The 24,505-nt window shown below is 36.2% G+C and overlaps 1 protein-coding gene and 1 pseudogene across 3 annotated transcripts in view; both read left to right on the top strand.

Moving 5' to 3' along the window:
- The window catches only part of ATG4C (autophagy related 4C cysteine peptidase), a 157,650-nt gene that overhangs the window by 38,901 nt on the left and 94,244 nt on the right, over positions 1-24,505 (top strand). For all 3 annotated transcript variants that reach the window (XM_049617061.1, XM_049617059.1, XM_049617058.1), the window contains 5 exons: positions 2,502-2,585; positions 14,250-14,483; positions 16,802-17,132; positions 19,047-19,117; positions 21,610-21,746. In XM_049617061.1, the coding sequence (XP_049473018.1) occupies positions 2,502-2,585; positions 14,250-14,483; positions 16,802-17,132; positions 19,047-19,117; positions 21,610-21,746 (857 nt within the window). The remainder of the gene's footprint in view (positions 1-2,501; positions 2,586-14,249; positions 14,484-16,801; positions 17,133-19,046; positions 19,118-21,609; positions 21,747-24,505) is intronic.
- LOC125913861 (uncharacterized) lies at positions 11,389-11,563 on the top strand (annotated as a pseudogene).

The raw sequence follows: 24,505 nt of genomic DNA, 5'->3' as shown, positions 1-24,505 counted from the left end.
CAGGAAGTGTAAGAGTGAGAGAGTATGCACCATATGAGTGATGGTTGAGCTTTAAAGCACTGTATATCTGTGCTCAAGTAAAATGTGGATCCTTGCAATGCCCCAGGCTCTTAAGAATCAGACTCACAACTTCTCTTTTCTTGAGGAAGGATTGGTGAATGGTAAGACGGGGTAGGCAGAGGCTAGAGCATAGGGAGAAAGAGAAGTTCCTCCTTGAAGATTGTTTCCTTTTATTTGAAGTTGTTTTTGTGAAGTTCTTAGAATTTGCTTTAGAAATACTGCCTTTAGAGGGGGAGGGAGTTATTACTATTTGGGGGTTAGAATCATTTTCGTACAGTACTAACAATTCTAAGAGATAATGTTTGTTTGTAAGGTGCCTAGCCTAGTTCCTGGTATAGAATAGGATCAGTAAATACCATTTTCCCACTGGAGTTCAGAGAAGAGCATCAGAGCCAGGTGGGAAAAAGAAAAACTGGCTTAGAAGTGCACACAGGAGGGTGTGGAGCCTGCTTAAGATTCTCTTCCCTTCCTCCCTCTGCTCCTCCCTGGCTGACACTCACTCGCTCTGCAGACACACACACACACACACACACACACACACACACACACGAGCTGTAAGAAGTAGATAGGCTCATATTGGGGAGGATATTTTTGTCATGGGATAGTATGAGCCAAACAGCAAAGCCCACTTTGAGTATAGGTGAAAAGTAGTGGAAAAGATGACTGTAAACGTAATTTGTATCATATTTTGGAATGTCTGTAGTATCACTGAGAAGTTCATAATAAATCTGTTAAGTAGTGAGTCACTGAGGATGGTTTTTGAGCAGAAGAGTTACCTATTCAAAGCTGAGCCACAGGGAGATTAATTTGGCAGTGACATGTGGCATATGCTAGAATGAGGAAAAACTGATGACACAGAAACCGTTTTGGAGAGTACTGCAGCAATCCAAGTAAAGGAAAACCCGATTCATATATTTATTTGCCATTCTTCCTTTTCTCTAGCAAATTCAAATACTTGCATCATCTTTATTATGAATACATATTTCTATTTCTTTTTTGTATTCATTTGTATTAAAGTACTTTGGGGAGCACTTTTGTAAAAAGTCACTTATTTTACATTTTCTAAAAACTTTTCAATATAAATGGCAGATAGTCTACTTAAGAGTAGACCTAAGTCTGTTGGCTCCCAATTTCAGATTCTTTCTGTTTATATGCTCTTGCATGTTAGGAGCTGCTTTTAAGTCTATCCTTAGCAGTCAGGAATTTCATATACTTAGGAATACTCAGGAATATAATGGGCAAGTGTTTTTCTCAGGAAATTAAGAACTATTAATGGCATCATAAAAAACCAAGAGGATAGATGCTACAGTTTCGCAGGAATAAAACTTAAAGAATTTGCAACTGTAGTTGGGAATTGGGGATTTGGAGGTGGAAATGGAAATGAGGATCTCTGAAAGCTCTATTCACTATTTTCAGACATCCTCAGGTGGCTGAAATGATGGGGTTATACATTTACCTAGGAAACTTCAGGGATTCACATTTATCACAAGCAGTAGTGGACTGTCTTACCTTTTCCCTAAATTACCTCATTGGAATACTCAATTACTTTAAATATTTTAATTATCTAAAATGGAAGGAAAGACAAGAAATTGGTAACATTTGTTGCATGTGGGAGAAAAAAGTTAATGTCAGAGAAACTGGAGTAGAATTTGTACTGTTATTTTTAAAAGTAACTTTTGTTTTTTAAAAAATGTTTATTTATTTTTGGGAGAGAGAGTGCATGTGTGCACAAGTGAGGAGGGGCAGAGAGAGAGAGGGGGAAAGAGGATCCCAAGTAGGCTCTGCACTGACAGCAGTGAGCCCTAAGCAGCCTCGAACTCATGAACTGCAAGATCATGACCTGAGCTGAAGTCAGATGCTCAACTGACTAAGCCTCCTAAGGCACTCCTATACTGTTATTTTATTTTATTTTATTTGTAATTTTTAATTTTTACTTGAGAGAAAAGAGAGAGTGCGCACAGGGGAGGGGGCAGAGGGAGAAAGAGAGAGTCCCAGGCAGGCTCCACACTCAGTGTGGAGCCTGATGTGGGGCTTGATCCCACAGCCCTGAGATCACGACCTGAGCCAAAGTCAAGAGTTGGACACTCAACCAACTAAGCCACTGAGGTGTCTCCAGAATTTGTACCTTTTAAGTTTTATACCATAAGATCATTGTGGGGAAAAAAAGAACATTGTGACCTGTTTGAAAATAAATTAAAATTAAGTTCTTTTCTTTCTCACGTTCTTTACATGATGGAATGTGTTTAAAATACTTAACTGTATTTGAAGGTAGCATAAATGACCTGTATTTTCAGTTCTTTGTCCATATATTTTGCTATTCTTGCAAAAAACTGCATGTTCATAGTTTAGAATTGATGATTTGAAATAAAATAAAATAAAATGCTACACTTTTAGCCTAAAATCCTTTAATTGCAAAACTGTTTTTCTCTTTTCTTGTTTAGGTTGGGTATTGAAAACAAAGACATATTTTAGTAGAAATTCCCCTGTATTGTTGCTTGGAAAATGTTACCATTTTAAATATGAAGGTAAGTGCTAAATTTGTAACCCATTTAAAAATCTTTGTATTCCTTTATTGTGTAACAGTTTCCATTGTTTTATTTCCAGATCAATCTACTTTTGGCATATTTTTTTTTTGTTTTTTGCTTCTTTTTTATTGTGGTAAAATAATAACAGAATTTACCTTCTTAATAATTTTTTTATATTTATTTATTTATTTATTTATTTAGAGATGAAGAGTTCTGGAGATAAATGGTGGTAATTTTATTAGCACAACATTGTGAAATTGTGAATGTATTTAAAACCACTGAACTGTATGTACACTTAAAAATTATTAAGTGTGCATGTATGTGTGCAAGAGCAAGAAAAGGCAGAGAGAGAGGGAGGGAGAATCCCAAGCAGGATGTGTGCTGTCATCATGGAGCCCGATGTCAGCATAGAGCTTGATCCCATGAACTGTGAGATTATGACCTGAGCCGAAATCAAGAGTTGGATGCTTAACCAACTGAGCCACCAGGTGCCCCATACCACCTCAATAATTTTTTTAAAAAACTTTAATGTTTATTTATTTTTGAGAGAGAGAGAGAGAGAGAGAGAGAACGAGAGAAAACGAGTAGGGGAGGGGCAGAGAGGGAGGGAGACACAGAATCCAAAGCAGATTCTGGGCTCTGAGCTGTCAGCACAGAGCCCGATGCAGGGCTCGAACCCACGAACCATGAGATCATGACTAGAGCTGAAGTCGGATGCCTAACAGACTAAGACACCCCAGTGTCCCAACTTTTTTTCTTAATGTTTTATTTATTTTTGACAGAGAGTGAGTAAGGAAGGGGCAGAGAGAGAAGAGAGACAGAGGATCCCAAGGAGGTTTCACACTGTCAGCACAGAGTCTCATGGGGGGCTTGAACTCATGAATTGCGAGATCATGATCTGAGCTGAAATCAAGAGTCAGACCCTTAACCAATTGACCATTCTACTTTTTATGCCTCTGTTTTGGCATATTTCTTTTAAGAACATGTATTTTGTGTAACACATAATGTATTGCCATATGGTTTGGGTTTCTAGTAAACTCTTTGAGGATGAGAATCATGACCCCTTTTGTTATATCCCTCACAGTTTTGGACTTATGAGTGTTAGTTAAATATTACTTGAATTGATATCATAATATTCTTTATCAAGTTTTCTGATGATAACTTTAAAGTGTATGCTAATATGAATGGACATTTTTCCAAAGAAGACATCCAGATGGCTAACAAACACATGAAAAGATGTTCATTATCACTCATCATCAGGGAAATACAAATCAAAACCACAATAAGATACCACCTCACACCTGTCAGAATGGTTAAAATGAACAACTCAGGAAACCACAGATGTTGGCAAGGAGGCAGAGAAAGGGGAACACTTTTGCACTGCTGGTGGGAATGCAAACTGGTACAGCCACTCTGGAAAACAGTATGGAGGTTTCTCCAAAAATTAAAAATAGAACTACCCTACAACCCAGCAATTGTACTACTAGGTATTTATCCAAAGGATACAAAAATGCTGATTCGAAGGGGCACCTAATGTTTATAGCAGCACTATCAACAATAGCCAAAGTATAGAGAGGGCCCAAATGTCCATCAACTGATGAATGAATAAAGAAGATGGTATATATACACTGTGGAATACTATCTGGCAATCAAAAAGAATGAAATTTTGCCATTTGTAACAACATGGATGGAACTAGAGTATATTAATGCTAAACGAAATAAGGCAGTCAGAGAAAGACAAATGCTGTATGAATTCACTCATATGTGGAATTTAAGAAACAAAACAGATGAACATGGGGAAGGGAAGGAAAAACAAGATAAAAACAGAGAGGGAGGCAAACCATAAGAGACTCTTAAATACAGAGAACAAACTTAGGGTTGCTGGAGGGGAAGTGGGTAAGGGAATGGGCAAACGGGTGCTGGGCATTAAGGAGGGCACTTGTTGGGATGAGCACTGGTTGTTATATGTAAGTGATGAATCACTGGGTTCTACTCCTGAAACCATACTATATGCTAACTAACTTGAATTTAAATAAATAAGTTAAATGAAAAAGATTGAGAAAAAGAAGTGTATGCAAATAATTTAAAGTGTCACCTTGGTTAACCTGAAAATGGTAGATTTTCCAGTTCTTTTTTTTTTTTAAGTTTATTTATTTTGAGAGAGAGTGAGCATGATTGGGGGAGGGGCAGAGAGAGAGAAGAGAGAGAGAATCCCAAGCAGGCTCCCCTCTGTCAGTGCAGAGCCAGATATGAGGCTTCATCCCATGAACTGTGAGATCATGACCTGAGCTGAAATCAAGAGATGGAGGCTTAACCGTTGCCCCAGGCGCCCCAGATTTTTGAATTCTTTAAAAAAAAAATTTTTTTTTAACATTTATTCATTTTTGATGGAGACACACAGAGTGTGAGCAGGGGAGGGGCAGAGAGAGAGGGAGACACAGAATCTGTAGCAGGCTCTCGGCTCTGAGCTGTCAGCACAGAGCCCAATGCAGGGCTCAGACCCATGAACTATGAGATCATGACCTGAACTGAAGTCAGATCCTTAATCAACTGAGCCACCCAGGTGCTTCCAGATTTTCCAATTCTTAAAGATGTTCTAATTTCTGAAATTATTGACTTATTTTGATGTTTTTGAGTTTCTACATATGCCCGTCCTTTTAATAATTATATATTTTCTTTTAACAATTTATGTCACTTAATGAATGCCTTCTTTGTGTTAGGCATCATGTTAAGCTCTTTGTGAAGTGCCTTTAATTCTCACAGCAAGCCTACAAGTTTGATTCAAGTATCTTATGAGTATGAAACAGGAGCTTAGAGACGTTAAATAATTTGTCCAATGTCACACAGGTATTAAATGGCACAGCTGTAATTTAAACCAAGACTGTGTCTCACTTTACTCCTGGCTTTTTTTCTACTATACGTCTGTGCTTGGTTTTGTGTGTAGGAGTATGTGTGTGCATGTGTGTATGTGTGTGTGTGTGTAAGAGAGAGAAGGAAAGGACGTGTGTGAGAATATGTCATTATCAAGGCTTTTATTTTTGGTTGACTTATTTTGGCATCTCATTTATCAGCAATTTTCTAAAGCCTTGTAAATGTCTTGTAATGGTAACAGCTAACATTTATTGAGTATTTATAATGTGCAAGGTAGTATTTTAAGTAGTTCACATGCTTAACTCATTGAGTCCTCACAGCACTCTTTAAAAAAAATATATTTTTTTAATGTTTATTTATTTTTGAGAGAGAGACAGAGTGTGAGCAGGTAACAGGTAGATAGAGAGGGAGACACAGAATCCGAAGCAGGCTCCAGGCTCCGAGCTGTCAGCACAGAGCCCGACATAGGGCTCGAGCTCATGAACTGCAAGAACATGACCTGAGTCGAAGTCAGACACTTAACTGACTGAGCCACCCAGGCGCCCAAGTCCTCACAGCATTCTTGAAGGATGAGTAGGAAGGTGATAGATAAAGAAGGCATGCGTTTTAGATAAATAGAATGGCATGAAATATTAGAGAGTATGTTTAACAAATAGCGAGATACCCAGTGCAGGTATGGTGGGAGAGAATTCTGGAAAGGATCAAATTATGGAGGAGCTTCTTGCATGCTGTGCTAAAGAGTTATGTCATTAAAAAAAATTTTTTTTAATGTTTATTTATTTTTGAGACCGTGCGAGAGACAGAGTGCAAGCAGTGGAGGGGCAGACAGAGGGAGACAATGAATCTGAAGCAGGCTCCAGGCTCTGAGCTGTCAGCCCAGAGACCAACGTGGGGCTCGAACTCACGAATTGTGAGATCATGACCTGAGCCGAAGTCGGACGCTTAACCGACTAAGCCACTCAGGCGCCCCTATGTCATTTGTTTATAGGCATGGGAAAGTATGGGCCTTGGAGTCAGATATTAAGTGCTTTTGAATTTTGGCTCTTTTTACTAATTAGTTGTTACTTTAGGCAAATTATTTAATCTTCCTAAGTATTAATGATAATTTTCATAAGGGCTTAGTGATGTGCCTGGTACACACAAGCATCCTAAATGGTATTATTATTCATGATATAAGAAATTGGAGAAAAAGTTATTAGAATTTTCAAAAATTTAATTCATCTTTTCAAAGTAATCTCTGCATTCAGTTAGAATAAGAAATTAGAATTTCTTTTTAAAGATAGCATTGTATATTTTTTGGAAGAAGTACTTTGAACAGATCCTTGTAGTGGGTTCTTGAGCATCCTCAACTCTAGAGACAAAAAGTAAATGATAATAGGAGATATGAATGAGAGAAATAGAAGACTACAGTTGACCCTCGAACAATGGGTTTGAACTTTACAGGTCCACTTGTAGGTAGATTTTTGCAATAAATATAGTACAGTCCTATAATTGTATTTTCCTTGTGATTTTCTTAATATTATTTTCTTTTCTCTAGCTTACTGTAAACATACAGTATATAATACATATACAAAATATATGTTCATTGACTGTTTATCACATAAGGCTTCTGGTCAACAGTAAGCTATTAGTAGTTTAAGTGTTTGGGAACTCAAAACTTCTATATGTAGATTTTTGACTACAGGGTTGGGGTTGGAACCTCTAATGCCCTGTTGTTCAAAGGTCAACTATAATTTGCTTTGTTTTAGGAATGGTGATACAGGGAAGGAGAAGGGTGTGGAGATCTAGAGGGAAAAAGGAGACGAGCTAGAAAGGAGGCTGCATGTCCAGTGAAACACTGCCTTGTTGACATCACCTCATCTTAAGTAAAGTCAGTTAAGTGCATGAGATGCTTGATCTAAGAGGAGTTCTTTTGGAAAAGGAATGAATTTGACATCTGGAATGAAGAAGACAACTCATATTGCAGTAGCTGGTAGCAGGGAGGACCATTAAAACTTAAGCTATGGAGAATTAACAGAAATCTTGGGGGCTGGTTCTGGACTCCAACAGGTCACAGAATTTTGGCTTCAGCAAGTTTTTTAGGTTTTCAGAGAGACAGAAAGTGGGGTGCCCAGCCGACTTAACTACAATGATTGTTATTATCTTAGATTTCTGAGCAACAAAATGCCAAATTTGATTTAATTATTTTCAGTGATCACATATTGTGAGAATGTACTGTTTAGGACATTATCTTGCCCAGAAGAAGCACATGGTAGTCATAATAAATACATTCTTTGTTAGAATAACTGATAGAATGACTGGGAGTCAGTTAACAGGCAAGATATAATGACTGATAGAGGGTAGTGGAAATGGAAAGGAGGGGATGGATGTGAGATATTATAAAATAGAATCAATAGTATCTAACAAATTATTGGTTTTGGAAACATGAGAGAGGAGATAAAGAAGACTTAAAAACTACTATCTTGGGGGCACGTGGGTGGCTCAGTTCATTAAGTGGCTGACTCTTTTTGTTTTTTAAATTATTATTTTTTTACATTTTATTTATTCTTGATAGAGACAGAGCACAAGTGGGGGAGGGGCAGAGAGAGACGGAGACACAGAACCGGAAGCAGGCTCCAGGCTCCGAGCTGTCAGCACAGAGCCTGACATGGGGCTTGAACTCACAAACTACGAGACCATGACCTGAGCTGAAGTCAGACGCTTAACCAACTGAGCCACCCAGGCGCCCATAAGTTGCTGACTCTTGTTTTCTGCTCAGGTCATGATCTCACAGTTCCTGAGTTCGAGCCCCAGATTGGGCTCTGTACTGACAGTGCGAAGACTGCTTGGGAGTCTCTCTCTCCCTCTCTCTCTCTTTCTCTCTCTCACAAAATAAATAAACTTAAAAAAAAACCCGAAAAACACTCCACTATCATCTTGGATGATAGGTAGTGTCAGTAACCAAATGGTATACTAAAGGAATCATGGGTTTGGGCATATATGTAGTGTTTGAAGTCTTTAGAAATGAACAATCTGAAGTAGGCTGTTGAGAATTGATTTGTAGTTATTTTCAAAGAGGTGGCATTTGAGGCCAATGGATAAGGTCACATTGATTGAAAGTGTAGGTGGAGAATATCCATCTTTAAGGATGATATCCTGATGAAGAAGAATTAGTGAATGAAATTAAGAAGATATAGACAATATAGAGGACAAAACCCCACAATGGTGTATTATCAGAGACCAAAGGAAAGAGATTTTCAAGAAGAAAGAGTTGGACAAAGTGCCTAATGCTCAAAAAAGAGGTTAAGTAGGAAATAGCCTCAGTAGAGGATCTAGGATTTGTTAATGAGAAATTGCTGATGACTTACTTATATCAAGTTGGTGTTACTATGTGTGCTGTTGGTTTTTGTGCTATGTCTACTGTTTTTAGGGATCTGTGTTGCTCCAGATCTTGCCAGGGTTATACCTAAATGTTGTGGAAATAAGATCCCAGAATTTGGAATTTTTTGAATCATAACTTTTATTAAATGCACAAAGAAATGAGGAGTTACATAGAAGCATATTACTTTTTTTTTTTCTTAATAACTAGACCCCATGCCCCATGTGGGGCTTGAACTTACGACCCTGAGATAAAAGTTGCATGCTCTACTGACTGACCAGCTAGGCGCCCCTACAGAGATATATTACTTAATTCTAGAAATTTGAACACTTTTTAGATGTCATTCTATTATTGATTGATATTGAAAGTATTTTTTCTGACCACAATAGAAGTGGATTAAAAATCACTAAATAATATAGTAATATGATGGGGCACCTGGGTGGCTCAATAAGTTAAGCGTCTGACTTCAGCTCAGGTCATGATCTCGCAGTTCATGAGTTCGAGACCTGCGTCAGGCTCTGTGCTGTCAGCTCGGAGCCTGGAGCCTGCTTCAGATTCTGCGTCTCCCTCCCTCTCTGCCCCTCCCCCGCTTGTGCTCTGTCTCTCAAAAATAAATAAAAATTTCAAGAAATTAAAAAAAAATAATATAGTAATATGCTATATACACTATAATGACAAAAAACTAGAAACAAACCAAATGTCTATCAATAATAATTTGTGGTAATTCATACAGTGGAATATTATACAGCAATAAAAATAAACCAGAACTACCTATAACAACATGGACAAATCTTAAAAACACAATTTTGAAAGCCATAAGCAAGTAATAGAAGCAAAATAGTTTGATTCCATTTTCAAAAGGGTCAGAAACAGGAAATATAAAATCATCAGGGACACTGAGATAATGGGGTTTTGTTTTTGGCATAAAAGGGCTAACATTGGGAAGAAGCAAACAGATTAAAAATTACTCAAATACCATGAGTTCGCTCATATGTGGAAATTAAGAAAACAAAACAAATGAACAAAGGAAAAAAGAGACCAAAAAAACCAGAATTAAATACAGATAACAAACTGATGGTTCCCAGAAGGGAGGTGGGTGGGGAGGGGGGAGTTGGGTGAAATAGGTGAAGGAGATTAAGAATACACTTACTGTGATGAACACTGAGTAATATGTACAGTTGTTGAGTCATTATATTATATACCTGAGACTAATAGAACATCATATATTAATTATATTTGAATTAAAAGTTAAGTAAATAAATAAAAAAATTACTCATAATGTATTTTTCTTGTTGAGTACAATTTTGTTATCCTCCTTAAAAGGGTACACACAGGGGCTGGGTGGCTCAGTTGGTTGAGTGTCTGACTTCGACTCAGGTCATGATCTCGTGGTTTGAGAGTTCAAGTCCTACATCAGGCTGGCTGTAGTCAGCTCAGAGCCTGCTTCAGATCCTCTGTCCCTCTCTCTCTGCTCTTCCTGCTTTCCCCTGCTTGCACTCTCTCTTTCTCTCAAAAAACAAAAACAAAAACAAAAATGGTGTATACACAGGGTTTTTATCTTCTCTGTAAATGCACAACTCATAATTTCAAAAAAAAGATTTAATATAAAATTATTAAAACAATAAAAATTCACTATTTGTAATAAATAATACAGACCTAAGCATTCAACTTTGGCTCAGGACATGATCTCATGGTTTGTGAGTTCGAGCCCTGCATCTGGCTCTCTACTGTCAACATGGAGCCCGCTTTGGATCCTCTGTTCCCCTCTCTCTTTCTCCATCCTCTGCTCTCTTTCTGTTTCAAAAATAAACAAACATTAAAAAACAAGAAAGAAAGAATACAAAGAAGAAAAATTTTTCTTCCATTGGATTCTGTCATATCTGTCATATATCCTGTCTTTGTACTGAAACAGACACGTGCTACTTTAAGGAGTAATAGGTGAAGATAAGGCCAACATGCTGAGATTTAGCAGAGTGGGACGATGAATAGAACAGGAGTCCTAGATGTCACAGAGGCACTGAATTAACCAACCTAGAGCCATCCCTACATAGGACTTCTGTTTGTGTATGGTAATACATCCCCTTATTGTTTAAGCTATTTTGAAATGCATCCATTAGCAACCTTTCTAATTTGGTCTACTTCTGTAGTTTTGTAGCAGCCTATATTTCTGCTTCACCACAAATATCATAATGGGATTAACAACTTTTATACTTTTGTTTAATGTTTCTCATCTGCTGGACTGTAAGCTCCTTGAGAGTAAGGACTGTGCCTCTCATACTTTCAGTGTTAACTCCAGTGCCTGGTGCATAATAAGGCTCTCAATAAATATTTGTGGAGTAAATTAATAATCTTGTTCATCAAATCCCCTATTAATGAATACTTAAGTTGTTTCCAACGTTTTATTTCAGTAAAGCTACATTAAACATCCTTATACATGTGTTCACACATACAGAGAACTTCTCTATGATAAACATTTAAATTTACAACCTCTTCATGAGAAATTTGAGAGTACTTAGAAAAATTGAAAATATATACATTTTAGGACCCAGCAATTTGACTTTTAAATATTTACTTATCGCTTCTCGGCCTTTTGGCTAAGATCAAGTGTAGTAAATATTTACTTACTTTATCCCATATCTGATAATTACAAGAACTGTAGTCTTTGAGGATTCAATTTCACAATTTTTTTTACTTATGATTCTCATATTAGCTTGTTTAATTGTGATAGTCAGCCTTGACTGAACCCTCAATGTTACTAGCAGTTTTCTTCTATTTCTTTTATCAGCTTTCGTTTCATTTTTTTGTTGTGGTTCTTTGAGACTTTGTTCATAAAGCTCTGATCTCATGTGTCTCCAGAGCATCATAGAAAACAAAAGCAAAGCAAAGCAAAACAAAACAAAACCTTCTTCCTTTGGCTCCATTTATCTTACATTCACCTGACAAATGTTTATTGCACATCTGCTATGGACTGAACTCTGTACTAGGTGCTGAAGATTCAGGGGTGCATAAGATAAAATATTCCTTCTCTTGTAATATACCTGAAATTTGGAAAAGGGTAAGATATAGATAAATATTATAGATATAATTAATTAAGAAAATTAAGAAAAGAGGGGCGCTGGGGTGGGTCAGTCAGTTGAGCAGCTGACTCTAGATTTCAGCTCAGATCTGCAGGATTGAGCCCCAAGTTGGGCACTGCACTGACAGTGTAGAGCCTGCTGGGATTCTCTCTCTCCCTTTCTCACTGCCCCTCCCCTGCTTGTGCATGTGCTCTCTCTCTCAAAATAGACAAACATTAAAAAAAGACTGTGAAAAGTCAGAAAGTGGAATAGCAGAGGTAGTATTATTATAGTGGAAAGTCAACAGGACGATAAAGTTCAGTTAGTACTAGCAATTTTCCAATTTTTTTAGTAAATTTTAAATTTAGAGTAAATTTAGAGTAATTTTAGAGACTAGGTTTTTAAAAATATTTATTTTGAGAGAGAGAGAGAAAGTGAACACATGTGGGAGAAGGGCAGAAAAAGAGGGAGAGAGAATCCTAAGCAGTCTCTGCGCTGACTGCACAGAGGCTGATGTGGGTTTGATCTTATGAACCATGAGATCATGACCTGAGTAGAAATCAACAGTCAGATGCTTAACCCACTGAGCCACCCACGTGGCCCAAGACTAGATCTTAAAAGAATAAAGAATTAATCATCAAGGTAGGAGATTAGGAATTATGTTTGGCAAGCCTCAGGATGATGTGTGAGTTATGTACTATTGTGTCAAATTTCAAACAAATTTGAATGTCTCTAAAGTAGAACTTTTGGGGGCACCTAGGTGGTTCAGTTGGTTCAGCATCTAACTATTGATTTCAGACTCATGGTTTGTGGGTTTGAGCCCCTAGTCGGGCTCTGTGGGGGGCAGCGCCAGAGACTGCTTGGGATTTTCACTCTCTCCTTCTCTCTCTGCCCCTCCCCTGCTCCCGCACTCTCTGTCTCCTTTTCTAAATAAATAAAAAAACGTAAAAAATTTTTTTCTTTAAAGTAGAAAGTTTGGATATATTTGTAGTGCCATGTTCAATTTCCATGCATCTTTATTTGTAATTAACTTCAAACTCAAATATTGAGAGAAATTCATTGATATTGGGGGCTTCTCAGTCCTTCTTTTTATTGTCACTGAAACTGTATGCCACAACTTAGCACCATTAATCTGAATATTATGAAGGTTAGGTGATTGTAATTTTTTCAGAATGAGTTTGAAGAGGGATAGGTGAGCAAGGATAAAGAAAAAAGCATGATAAAATTGCTTTAATATCCTGCAGAAGGGCATTGGAAATTGAACTCCTTGGAATTGAGAGTTTAGGCAGATTTATCTATCCACCTGTCCACCCACCCAAACCAAGCAACATTTATTAGGATTTACTTGTGTTACGCAGTGTGCTACATGTTGAGGTTGTAAACATGACTAAATATACTCTCTAGGAGTAATCAAGGAATGTCAGTTCATTTTGAGAGAGTAATCAAGGAATGTCAGTTCATTTTGAGCACTAGTGTTTTGTAGATTATTGGGCAAACAGTAACTGTAGTTTTCACATAGAAATTCTGTTGTTTTTTTTTAAAGCTTATTTATTTATTTTGAGAGAGAGACAGAGAGAGTGCACGCATGAGCAGGATAGGGACAGAAAGAGGAGGAAGAGAGAGAGAATCCCAATGCGGGGCTTGATCTCACAAACCGAGATCACGACCTGAGCTGAAATCAAGAGTCAGACGCTTAACCAACTGAGCCACCTAGGCGCCCCTCACATAGAAATTGTATTACAGACAATCGATTTGAAAAGGCCTTTTAAAATGACATATGTGGGTGGCAGCAGTTTTTAAAAAATTGTATTTCAACATGAAAGGATAACTGTATATTTAGGAATTTTATATTCTTACTCTTTAGCTTCTTAGTTTTGATTTTATAATTTGAGTATAAATATTCATGGCAATAAATACAGTGTGCACATTTTATTTGATTTTAAGAATCAGCTTATGTGATTATATTCATTTTACATATTGACAAATCATGATATTTTATTTGCAAATCTCATTTTAGAGAGCACTAATATCTACATCCTGAGCCAAATGAGGCAAAAAGAAAAGGTATTTTAATATTATCCCCTCATAAAAGAGTTGATTATATTCAGAATATAGGATATTATTATTAACAACAATATTACTGATGATACTTTATATTAGCTAGTTCTAGAGTGTACAAGACATTTCAGCATCCATTCTCATTTGATTTTCATAATAGCCTGATTAGGCAGAATAACATTTATCTTCATTTAAATTGAAAAAAAAGTATTAGAAAAATTATAATATACTTCCTATCTTATGGACAGTAAGGGAACATAATATCATTATTGATTTTTCTTTGCATATATTTAGACTATATTTTATGTTTTTATTTTGTAGATGAAAATAAACTGTTACCTGCAAGATCAGGATGTACAATAGAAGATCATGTAATTGCGGGAAATGTAGAAGAATTTCGTAAAGATTTCATTTCAAGAATATGGCTGACCTACAGGGAAGAATTTCCTCAAATAGAAGGCTCAGCTTTGACAACAGACTGTGGTTGGGGCTGTACATTAAGAACTGGCCAGATGCTATTGGCTCAAGGACTCATACTACACTTTCTTGGTAGAGGTAAATCAAATCTGTTTTTGGGGGGATTTTTGTTTGTCTTCTTAAATTTGGACTCCAGCTTGCAAACTGCATAAAATTTACTTTGGTTAATTTCTTGACTCCCTTGTTTCTTCTAAAAGTTGTAACTAATCTAGCATATTCCATCTCTACTGAACTAAGCTAGGTATGACTTATACGTAAGTATAAGTTTTTAGTAGTCTTTGGAGTTTGTTGTTATTACTTAGTTCTTTTTGATTGAACTCTCTGGATTATCTCCAGTTCGGTAAATCTTGGGCAGGTCAATACAGTGACTTTGAGCAGATAGTTGATATTTTTATATTATTTAAATCTTATATTTAAACTGGTTTATTTTCTCTCTATATATCAATAATGCTTTAAAATATTTTTATCTTTAGAAATATGATGATAATCAGTTAAACTGATTAGGCATATTCTTAATAAGGTCATCCTGCTTATATTATAGTCTCAAAAATGTCACTGATACTTAATTTACATATATCTATTTTTTAAAATGTGCCACCTTTCTTACCATTTCTACTAGTCCATTTTTTATAATTTGTACATTTGTAGGAAGATTTTAGTTTATGATTTTAGGCTATCATACATGGTTATTGCTAAGTGTTATCATATTTTAAAAGTGTTAGACAATTTCCCTGTAATGCATGGCAAATATTTAATAACCTTTCTGTAGGGATGATTGATGAGATTATTTAGAGAGAATGTTTATTCAAGAGTGGTATGGATAATACAAGGAAAAAGAATTTTTATAAACTTCTCTGGGATGATTTATTTGTAGTCGTATGCAATCAAGGGCAAGAATGGGGATATTTTTCACAGTCCTGACTATTTCTCTGAATCTGTGCCTCATTTTGTTAAAATTACATGTATTCTTGGAATTGTCTTGTCATTAAAAACAGTGAAGTAGTGAATGTAGTTGATTTTGGGGGGATCTTTGATCTTTAATGACTTCCATTTGTTAACTTTTCATTTACTAGAGAATTGATATTATGCCCTAAACAATGACTGAGTTATTCTTTTTTTTTTTAAACATTTATTTATTTATGAGAGACAGAGAGAGACAGAGCATGAGCAGGGGAGGGGCAGAGAGAAAGGGAGACACAGAATCCGAAGCAGGCTCTGGGCTCAAAGCTTTCAGCACAGAGCCTGATGCAGGGCTCGAACTCACAAACCGTGAGATTATGACCTGAGCCGAAGTCGGATGCTTAATTAACTGAGCCACCCAGGTGCCCCATGACTGAGTTATTCTGAAAGGACTATATGAGAAAAAAAAGAAAGAAAGAAAGAAAGAAATGTAAAACTTTCATGGTTGGACTTCTATTTTAACATATGATCAAAGAAAAATCCCCTTTCTGGTTATTCTCTCATGAACGTTAGTATGTTTATTGTGCCTTTGGGTAGTCAAAACTGGATATCTGATAAGCAGTACTGGTAAGGAGTACAAGAGTCCTCATTCCATTTCAGCACTGTCAAAGAAAAGAAAAGAAAGAAAAGTATTTTTCCAGAGTTGTTTATTTGTACCTGAGTTTACTATTTTTTTCTCTTTCATTTTGGTAATTTTTCCTGATCATATGTAATATATTCCCATTTTAGAAATTTTGGAAACAACAGGCAACTCCAGAGAATAATATTACCACTCAAAAGTAAACATTATCAATATTTTGACATACTTTCTGGGCTCATATCTTCCTTCCTTCCTTTCCTTCCACTTCCTTCCTTCCTCCCTTCCTTCCTTCCTCCCTTCCTTCCTTGAGAGAGAGAGAGAGACAGAGCATGGGAAGAGGAGAGCCAGGGAGAAAGGGAGACACAGAATCCAAAGCAGGCTTCAGGTTCTGAGCTGTCAGCACAGAGCCTGACACAGGGCTCGAACTCATGAACCATGAGATCATGACCTGAGCCGAAGTTAGATGCTTAACCAACTGAGCCACCCAGGCGCCCCTCATATCTTTGGTTTTTTAAGCAGCTTTTTGGGATATAATCTACATAAATTCACTCATTTAAAATGAACAATTCAGTGGTTTTTAGTATGTTTACAGGGTTCTGCAACCATTACCATAACCTAATTTTAGGATATTTTCATCATCCTGAAAAGAAACCTCACACCCTTTGGTAGTCACTCCCAATACCCTGCTTGCCATGTGCAACGACTAATCTATTTTTTGTCTTTATAGCTTACCTACTTCTGAGTTTACTAGTGTAGTTTAGTAACCTATATGACTTTAAATGCGACATACTTCTTTTAGTAGAATTGTTAAAATCTGTTTAAAAGATCTGAACACCTTGCTTTGGAATTACTATAGCTTGGACCTGGCCTGATGCTTTGAACATTGAAAATTCAGACTCTGAATCATGGACTTCCAACACTGTAAAAAAATTTACTGCATCATTTGAAGCATCACTTTCAGGGGAAAGAGAACTCAAAACCCCAGCAGTTTCACAGAAGGAAACAATCAGGAGATACTCTGATGATCATGAAATGCGAAATGAAATTTATCACAGGAAAATCATCTCTTGGTTTGGTGATTCCCCTTTGGCTCTCTTTGGTTTACACCAACTAATAGAATATGGAAAAAAGTCTGGGAAAAAAGCCGGAGACTGGTATGGACCAGCTGTGGTTGCTCACATTTTAAGGTAAAATTGCATTAAAATCTTTCATCTTATGACAGAGGTCCTTAGGCTCAGAGATACTGATTTTTGCAGTGTTTATATATATATATATATATATATATATATATATATATATATATAATTGGACCTTTTAAAGTCTTACTGTAGGAGAATGTTCATAAGGGAGGTTTCATTTGCTAATAGGGAAAAAACAAGACATTGGAACTCTAGTTATATTTATCTATGATAAATTTTTTTCTTTATATCTTTTTTCTTATATCATAGGTATAGATACCCAGGGTCTCTTTCTAACCAGGTTTTCATTAGACTGCCTTATTGGAATGTTCTAAAAACTAAAAACTCTTTCAACCTTGGAACATGCATAACATTATAGTTTTTTTTTTTTTTTTAATAGTGTAACCTGGGGGCTGTAATGTACTGATAGTGTAATGAAATGTCAAGAGCTAAAATTGATGTTTTCAGCATTTCTTTGCACATATCAAATTCTTGTGAATTGTAAATGTATGGGACTATTAATATTATAATTATACCATAGTAAAAGTAAAGGGTCTGTGACATTCAGAGTAGTTAGAAAAAAGTAGAAAGTCAAATTTCACTATACCTCAGCTCAGCTTTTTAGTGCCATTTATTTGGATACTGCTTAAATTTTTAAAAGAAAACTGCCTTATTTGTTGTGTGTCCCTTTATTGTTGTAAATGCAATCATTAATATGTTATCCAAATATAGTGTGTTTATGCAAATATAGTAAATTTAATCTATTTATAATCATATATAAATTTGAAATTATTATAAAGTTTCTTGCATATTAACAGGCTTTTATATTTTATAGGCCAGATGCTTACAATTGGAAATGTATTTGCCTAAAGTTATTAAATGTATTGTTAATAATAATATCAAGTCCCGCTTAGTGTGACATTTATAAAAGCATAATCATAAAAGCTTAGTTTCTACTTTTCAAGATAATATGTTCTATACCCCAGGGATTAAACACTTTTTCTGTAAAAGGCCTGATGGTAAATATTTTAGGCTTTGCAGACTATATATAAGGGCTCTGTTGCCCATTTTTCTTTTCTTTTCTTTTTTTTTTGTTTTACAACCCTTCACAATTGTAAAAACCATTCTTAGCTTGCAGGTTGTATGAAAACAGGCCACAGGTTGTATATGGTCTGAGGGCCATAGTTTGCCAATCTCTCTTCTAAATTAACACAAACATACATAATAAGGCATGTGAAATTAAAAAATTATAAAGATACAGTTAAATAAAAATTTTTATGTTTCTTCAATGTATGTAATTTCCTTTTAAAGATATTATTGTGACTTTTTTCATATATGCACCATTGAGAACATTATACTTCGAAATATTTTTCAATCTGCAGTTTTACTTACAGAATTCTAAGGCTCAAAATTAGGAAATTCATTTGTTCAAGTTATATAAGTTTTTGAATGAAGGGGGAAAAAAGTCATGCTATTTAAAGAAAGGAAAAAACTTTCCGAAGTGTAACAGAGGACAGCCATACAGTAATTCACTGCTAGTCAGTAATGTAAGTTAATATGATGTAAACCTTGAAGCATATTGTAATACTCAGGTTAGAAAATGTTTAATACAGCCAGGTGAGTGGTTGAGAGACATCCTTTTTGGGGGGCAGGGTTTACAGCTTTACACCCAAGAATTTTTTTTTACAGCTTTGGTAACTTCTATTTTAATGTCCTTTGAGTAATTTAGTGTAACACTCTACTTTGAAAAGACTGACCTGATTTTTGATACCATTCAGATGATAGTTTTGAAAGCAGACACTAAATGATAAATATAGGAAAGTAAGAAAAAAAAATGATGGCTTTCTTTCCCCTTATATTAATTTTTTAGTGATTAACTGAAAATATTAGGCTTTTAAAGGATGATACTTGTTGTTTTCTTAGAAAAGCAGTTGAAGAAGCAAGACATCCTGATTTACAAGGAATAACTATTTATGTTGCACAAGATTGTACAGGTGAGGGATGTATATAATTCTAATTTTTATCTGTTTATTTGATTATACTTTTTAATTTAGACATAATTGGCATATAATATATTAGCTTCAGGTGTACAATATAATGATTCAAATTTGGATATATTGTGGAATGGTCACTACAGCAAGTCTAATTAACAACTGACACCATACATAGTTACAAAATTCTTTTTCTTGTGATAAAAATTTTTAAGACCTACTCTCAGCAACTTTCAAATATAACATGGTATTATTAACTTTAGTCTCCATTATATTCTCATGACTTCCTTATTTTGTAGCTAGAAGTTTGTACCTTTTGACCCCCCTTTACCCATGTCACCCTCCCCTCACTCCCTATCTCAGGAAACCAGCAATCTGTTCTCTGAAGGAAAAACTCATTTCTTTGGAGTGTATATTAGTTCAGAAGAGTCTGAGGTAAGGATGGTCATGTGTGTGCTGCCCCAGAAAAATTAGAGAATTTAAAGGTTTATAATTAGAAGCCATTACTGAGTATTTGGGAAGAGTAAGATGAAAGAATTAAAACATGGAAAGAACTATTGTTGCACTTTTGTACCTTTGGTTTAGACTGACTATGGAGATAGAGAAGCTACTGACAGAATTTGATAACTCATAACCTAAATTTGGAATTTAAAGGGAAGAACTGGGGCACAAGTGGCAGAATTTGTTAATCAGCTAACTGTGCAAGAGCAGAAGAGTTTGATTTTCTTCAACCAGGGAGTTTGAAAAAGCTTTTTTGTTGTTGAACAAAACAAAATAAAGTTTTGTCTATATTTGGTTCTACAAAATCTTCCCATTTTCTCTTGAACTATCCTATTTAGGCTGTCATGCCCATCACTCTACCCAAGCTGCTCTCATCAATAATTTAATCTTGCTAAATCCAGTGGTCACTTCTCAGTCCTCACATCACACAGTCTGCCAGCAGCATATGATACAGTTGACCACTTTTTCCTCCTAGTAAAGTTTTGTTTCCTGAGTTTCTAGAATGCTACTCTTCAAGTTTCCGTCTACATATCCACTCCTTCAGTCTCCTTTGCTGGTTTTCCTTATCTCCCTGATCTCTGAAATTGTTGTGCTCAGCCTTTAGACCTCATCTCTTTTGTACACAGATTTGAATTCACCAGGTCTCATGGCTTTATAGGACCATCTATATGCTGTCAACTCCCAAGTTTATAGGACCTCTCACTAAATCCAGGCGTTTATATCCATAACTGCCTATTTATCCTCTCTGTTTGCATGTCTAATAGATAGCTGAAACTTAGCATGTCTAACACTGACTTACCGATTATCCTCCTATTTTTTCCCTTCTTATAGTTGTCTATGTCTTTGTAAATGGCACCTCTCTTACTCTTTTTACTTATACCAAAACCATTCAAACCACCTGACTCCTTTTTTTCCCTTTTGCATCTTGCATTTAACATATTAAGGAGTTCTTTGATTTACTGATCACTTTTAATCAGTTCCATATGACCATCCCATGACCATTCTCTATCTTCACAATGACTACCTTTGTTTGAGCCACCATCATTTCTTGCTAGATTTCTGCAATTGCTTTTTCTTTTTTTAATGTTTGTTTATTTTTGAGAGAGAGAGATTGAGGCAGAGAGAGGGAGACACAGAATCCAAAGCAGACTCCAGGCTCTGAGCTGTCAGAGCTGAGCCCAACATGGGGCTTGAGCTCACAGACCACAAGATAATGACGTGAGCCTAAGTTGGACACTCAACCAACTGAGCCACCCAGGCACCCCTCTGCAGTTGCTTTCTAACTGTTTTTTGTGCTTCAGCCCTTACCTCTACAGTCTGTTATCAACACAGGAACCACACTGGTAAAGTGTAAGTCAGATTAGGACACTCCGTTTCTAAAAAACTCTTCAGTGGCTTCCCATCTCACTCAAAGTAAAAGCTGCAATTTTTACAATACCCCTTACTAACTTCCCTCCAGAGACACAGGCCTCTTGGTCCCAGAGCATGCTGGCTATGCTTCTGCCTTAAGGCATTTGCATTGGCTGATATCTATACCTGGAATGCTCTTCCCCCAGGTATTGGCATATCTTGGTTTCTTACTTTGTCTTGATCTAAATGTTATATTTTTCATAAGGCCCTCCTTAACCACCTTATTTTAAATACTCCCCCCACTTCCTGTTCATTTTTCTCCCTTTGTTTTTCTTCAGAGCACCCATCACCATCTGACATATCTTATATTTTACTTTACTGTTTCCTCATATTAGAGTATATGCTCTATGAGGGCAGGGATTTTTCTCTTTTGCCCATTGGTAAAGCCCTAGTGCCATAGCAGCTACTTGATAAGTATCTGCTAAATGTATAAATAGGGTAGACATTTTTTAACTCATTGAGACCTTGATGGTGACATCAGAGATTAGATGACTGGCCAATGAGGGGGGGGGGGGGGACTAGAGTAAAAATGTTTCTGAAAATCATTTTTATAAAATGTAATACATATTCATTATTTTTCTCAGTTTATAGTTCTGATGTAATTGATAAACAGTGCACTTCCATGGCCTCTGATAATACAGATGACAAAGCTGTTATTATTCTAATCCCTGTTAGACTTGGTGGAGAAAGAACCAACACCGACTACTTAGATTTTGTAAAGGTATGAATAAGAACTAAAATATTTTAAGGCAATGCTAGCTAATCTGAAAAATACAGAAGGTTTGCCATCTTTTTTCTATTAAATGGGTAGTGATGATTTTATAGTTGTAGATTGTAAAGCTTGACATTAGAGATTTTAAATTTCAGTACTGCAGGATCAGATGTGATTTGAAGAGTATCATGTTCTATGACCAAGTGAAAAGCCTTTTAATCTTTTTGTAGCTAATCAAGGAGACACAGATGCACCAATAATTATAATATGTGATATGTCTACAGTTCCCATTATCCCTCTATGTGATTGTTAAAAGGATGTACCTTTGTTTGTTTATAAAACCCACATTAAATTGTTTCAAGATAACAACTGAAACAAAGTGAGTTTTCTATTACTGCTGTATTATCTCTTAATTTGTTTCCTGTGGCACCATAAGGTGAATAAGTGGGATGACTATTTATATAGACAGAAGTGATAAAGATCACATGGGGGAAGGTTCCATCTTTGGCTTCTTTATATTAACCAGTTAAAAATCAGTTCTATTTGAGAACACAACTCTTTTCTCCAAATGAACCTATTGTTATCTAATGTTGTTTTGTTGTGGGCATCAACACATTCAGTTGTCACAAAACTTTAACTTAAAACTTTTTTTTTTTGAGTATACTTGACACACAATGGTACATTAGTTTCAGGTGTACCAACATAGTGATTCAACTTCTCTATATGTTCTGCTATGCTCACCACAAGTGTAGCTTGCTTCTGCAACCATACAATGCTGTCATTGACTATTCCCTGTGCTGTGCCTTTTGTGACTGTGACTTATTCATTCCATAACTGGAAGCCTGTATCTCCCATTCCCCTTCACCCATTTGACCATCTCCCCTACCTCCTTTCTCTCTGTATTTATAGGTCTGATTCTGCTTTTTGCACAAAACTTTACCTTTTTAAAACAATTTAATATTTTATTTATTTCTGAGAGAGAGAGAGAGTGCAAGTGGGGGAGGGGCAGAGAGAGAGGGAGACACAGAATCCAAGAAGCAGGCTCCAGGCTCCAAGCTGTCAGCACAGAGCCTGATGCGGGGCTGGAAGTCATGAATGGTGAGGTCATGACCTGAGCTGAAGTAGGATGCTTAACCGACTGAGCCACCCAGGTGCCCCAAAACTTTACCTTTTGAAATACTTACTTTTGGTTAAAATTATAGTATTTTATATTATTTTCATAGTTTTAATAAAGTTTCTCATCTTTTCAAGGTCAGAGACGGAATTCCTCTTTGAATGGAGTGTTATGGTATATAGTAATCTTGAAATCTAAGTTTCAGTAATGGTTTGTTCCCCACGTAAAGCCTTAGGGTCCATGTGTGTATGAGTGGAACATGTGTCTTCACTTTAGACTGTGCTACTTCTAAAAATCTAGAACAGTTGTTGTCAATATATGGGATATGGAAGTTTTCTAGCTGGTATATTGGCTTTTCCTAATAGTTATTAAAATTTTGCAGGCATACATGTTACCAATAGTACTAATACTATATCGAAAATATATGAATCTGTTAGATAGAATCAGGGTTTTAATTTCTAACATGTGGGCTCTTTAGTAGAGTTAATGTTAGAATGTGGGAAGGTATGAACCATTTCATCTAGCAAATCTATTAAGGGTTTTGGGACTTTTGGCATGTTGCCATGTCTCAGTAGGTTGTAACCAAGTCTGAACTGGATGGATTCCCTCTGCCTTTTCCACTGCCATGAAAAGATTAGAAACTGAGGCAATCTTGGAACTGACTCCTTTGGTCAAACCCCTATTTCTGTTGGAATGGGCTGCAGATGGCTTCAAGGCATATTTCATCTGGCTGCGAGCTTTGCTACTTGGTGCTATTAATATTTTTTATCATTCAATCATATTGAATGATTCAATGGAGTTTGTAGTGAAAAAAACCATGGTTAACTGTTAAAGTGATCCTCAGAACCCAGCATATAGGAGTTGCTCAACAACTAACTGGTTAACTCTCATATTTCTATAACACTTTTAATACAGATACATCTCATTTTGCCTTCAAAACAGCTAGGAACTATTTGTCTTTTTAAAACCGAGAAGACTGAAGTTAAATGATAAGTTTAAGTTCAGACAGTAAACTGGTAACAGACCAGAACTTTTGTTATTTTTATATTTTCCCTAAAATATGGATTTTTAAAAATGTAATATTTCTTTGAGCTTCTACCAATTGAATTTATACATAGTCCACTAAAATAAGAAAGCATTGACTATTGAGACATTTTAATTTTTCAATTATCAGCAAAAAGTGGCCGAGATGGCTGAGTGAAGTAGGCTGGATGTTAGGTGTTATGTTTGCTTAAGGGTTGGTTGGGTCAAAAGCCAACATGACAACTTGTCAAGAGGCATTCACTTGGAAGTGAAAAAATACAGTGTCTGACAGTCCTAAAAGAAGAAGAATCTTCCTCTTCTTCCTCTTCTGCTCTTTTTTCTCTTTCTCTACCTACTCCACCCCCATTCCACGCCTCCCACTCCATCTCCCCCTCTTCCTCCACTGCCTCTTTTGTCAGCAGTTGTATTTTTTTTTCCTGCCAAACCATTGTATATGATACTCTCTAAAATTCACCCCTCAGTTCTATTTTCCAAATTTATTAATCAAGGTAATTCCAATCTTTCAGAGATGGTACCATCCCCTGCTACATTCTGTGAGGAGAAAGAAATTTGGTGTGGTGCTTCATCAGCTCTTAGCTCGGGAAGTTTGTTTGTTTGTTTGTTTGTTTAT

Source organism: Panthera uncia (genome assembly GCF_023721935.1).
Source record: "Panthera uncia isolate 11264 chromosome C1 unlocalized genomic scaffold, Puncia_PCG_1.0 HiC_scaffold_4, whole genome shotgun sequence".
NCBI classification, from domain to species: Eukaryota; Metazoa; Chordata; class Mammalia; order Carnivora; family Felidae; genus Panthera; species Panthera uncia.
This window is presented reverse-complemented; position numbering and strand designations above follow the sequence as displayed.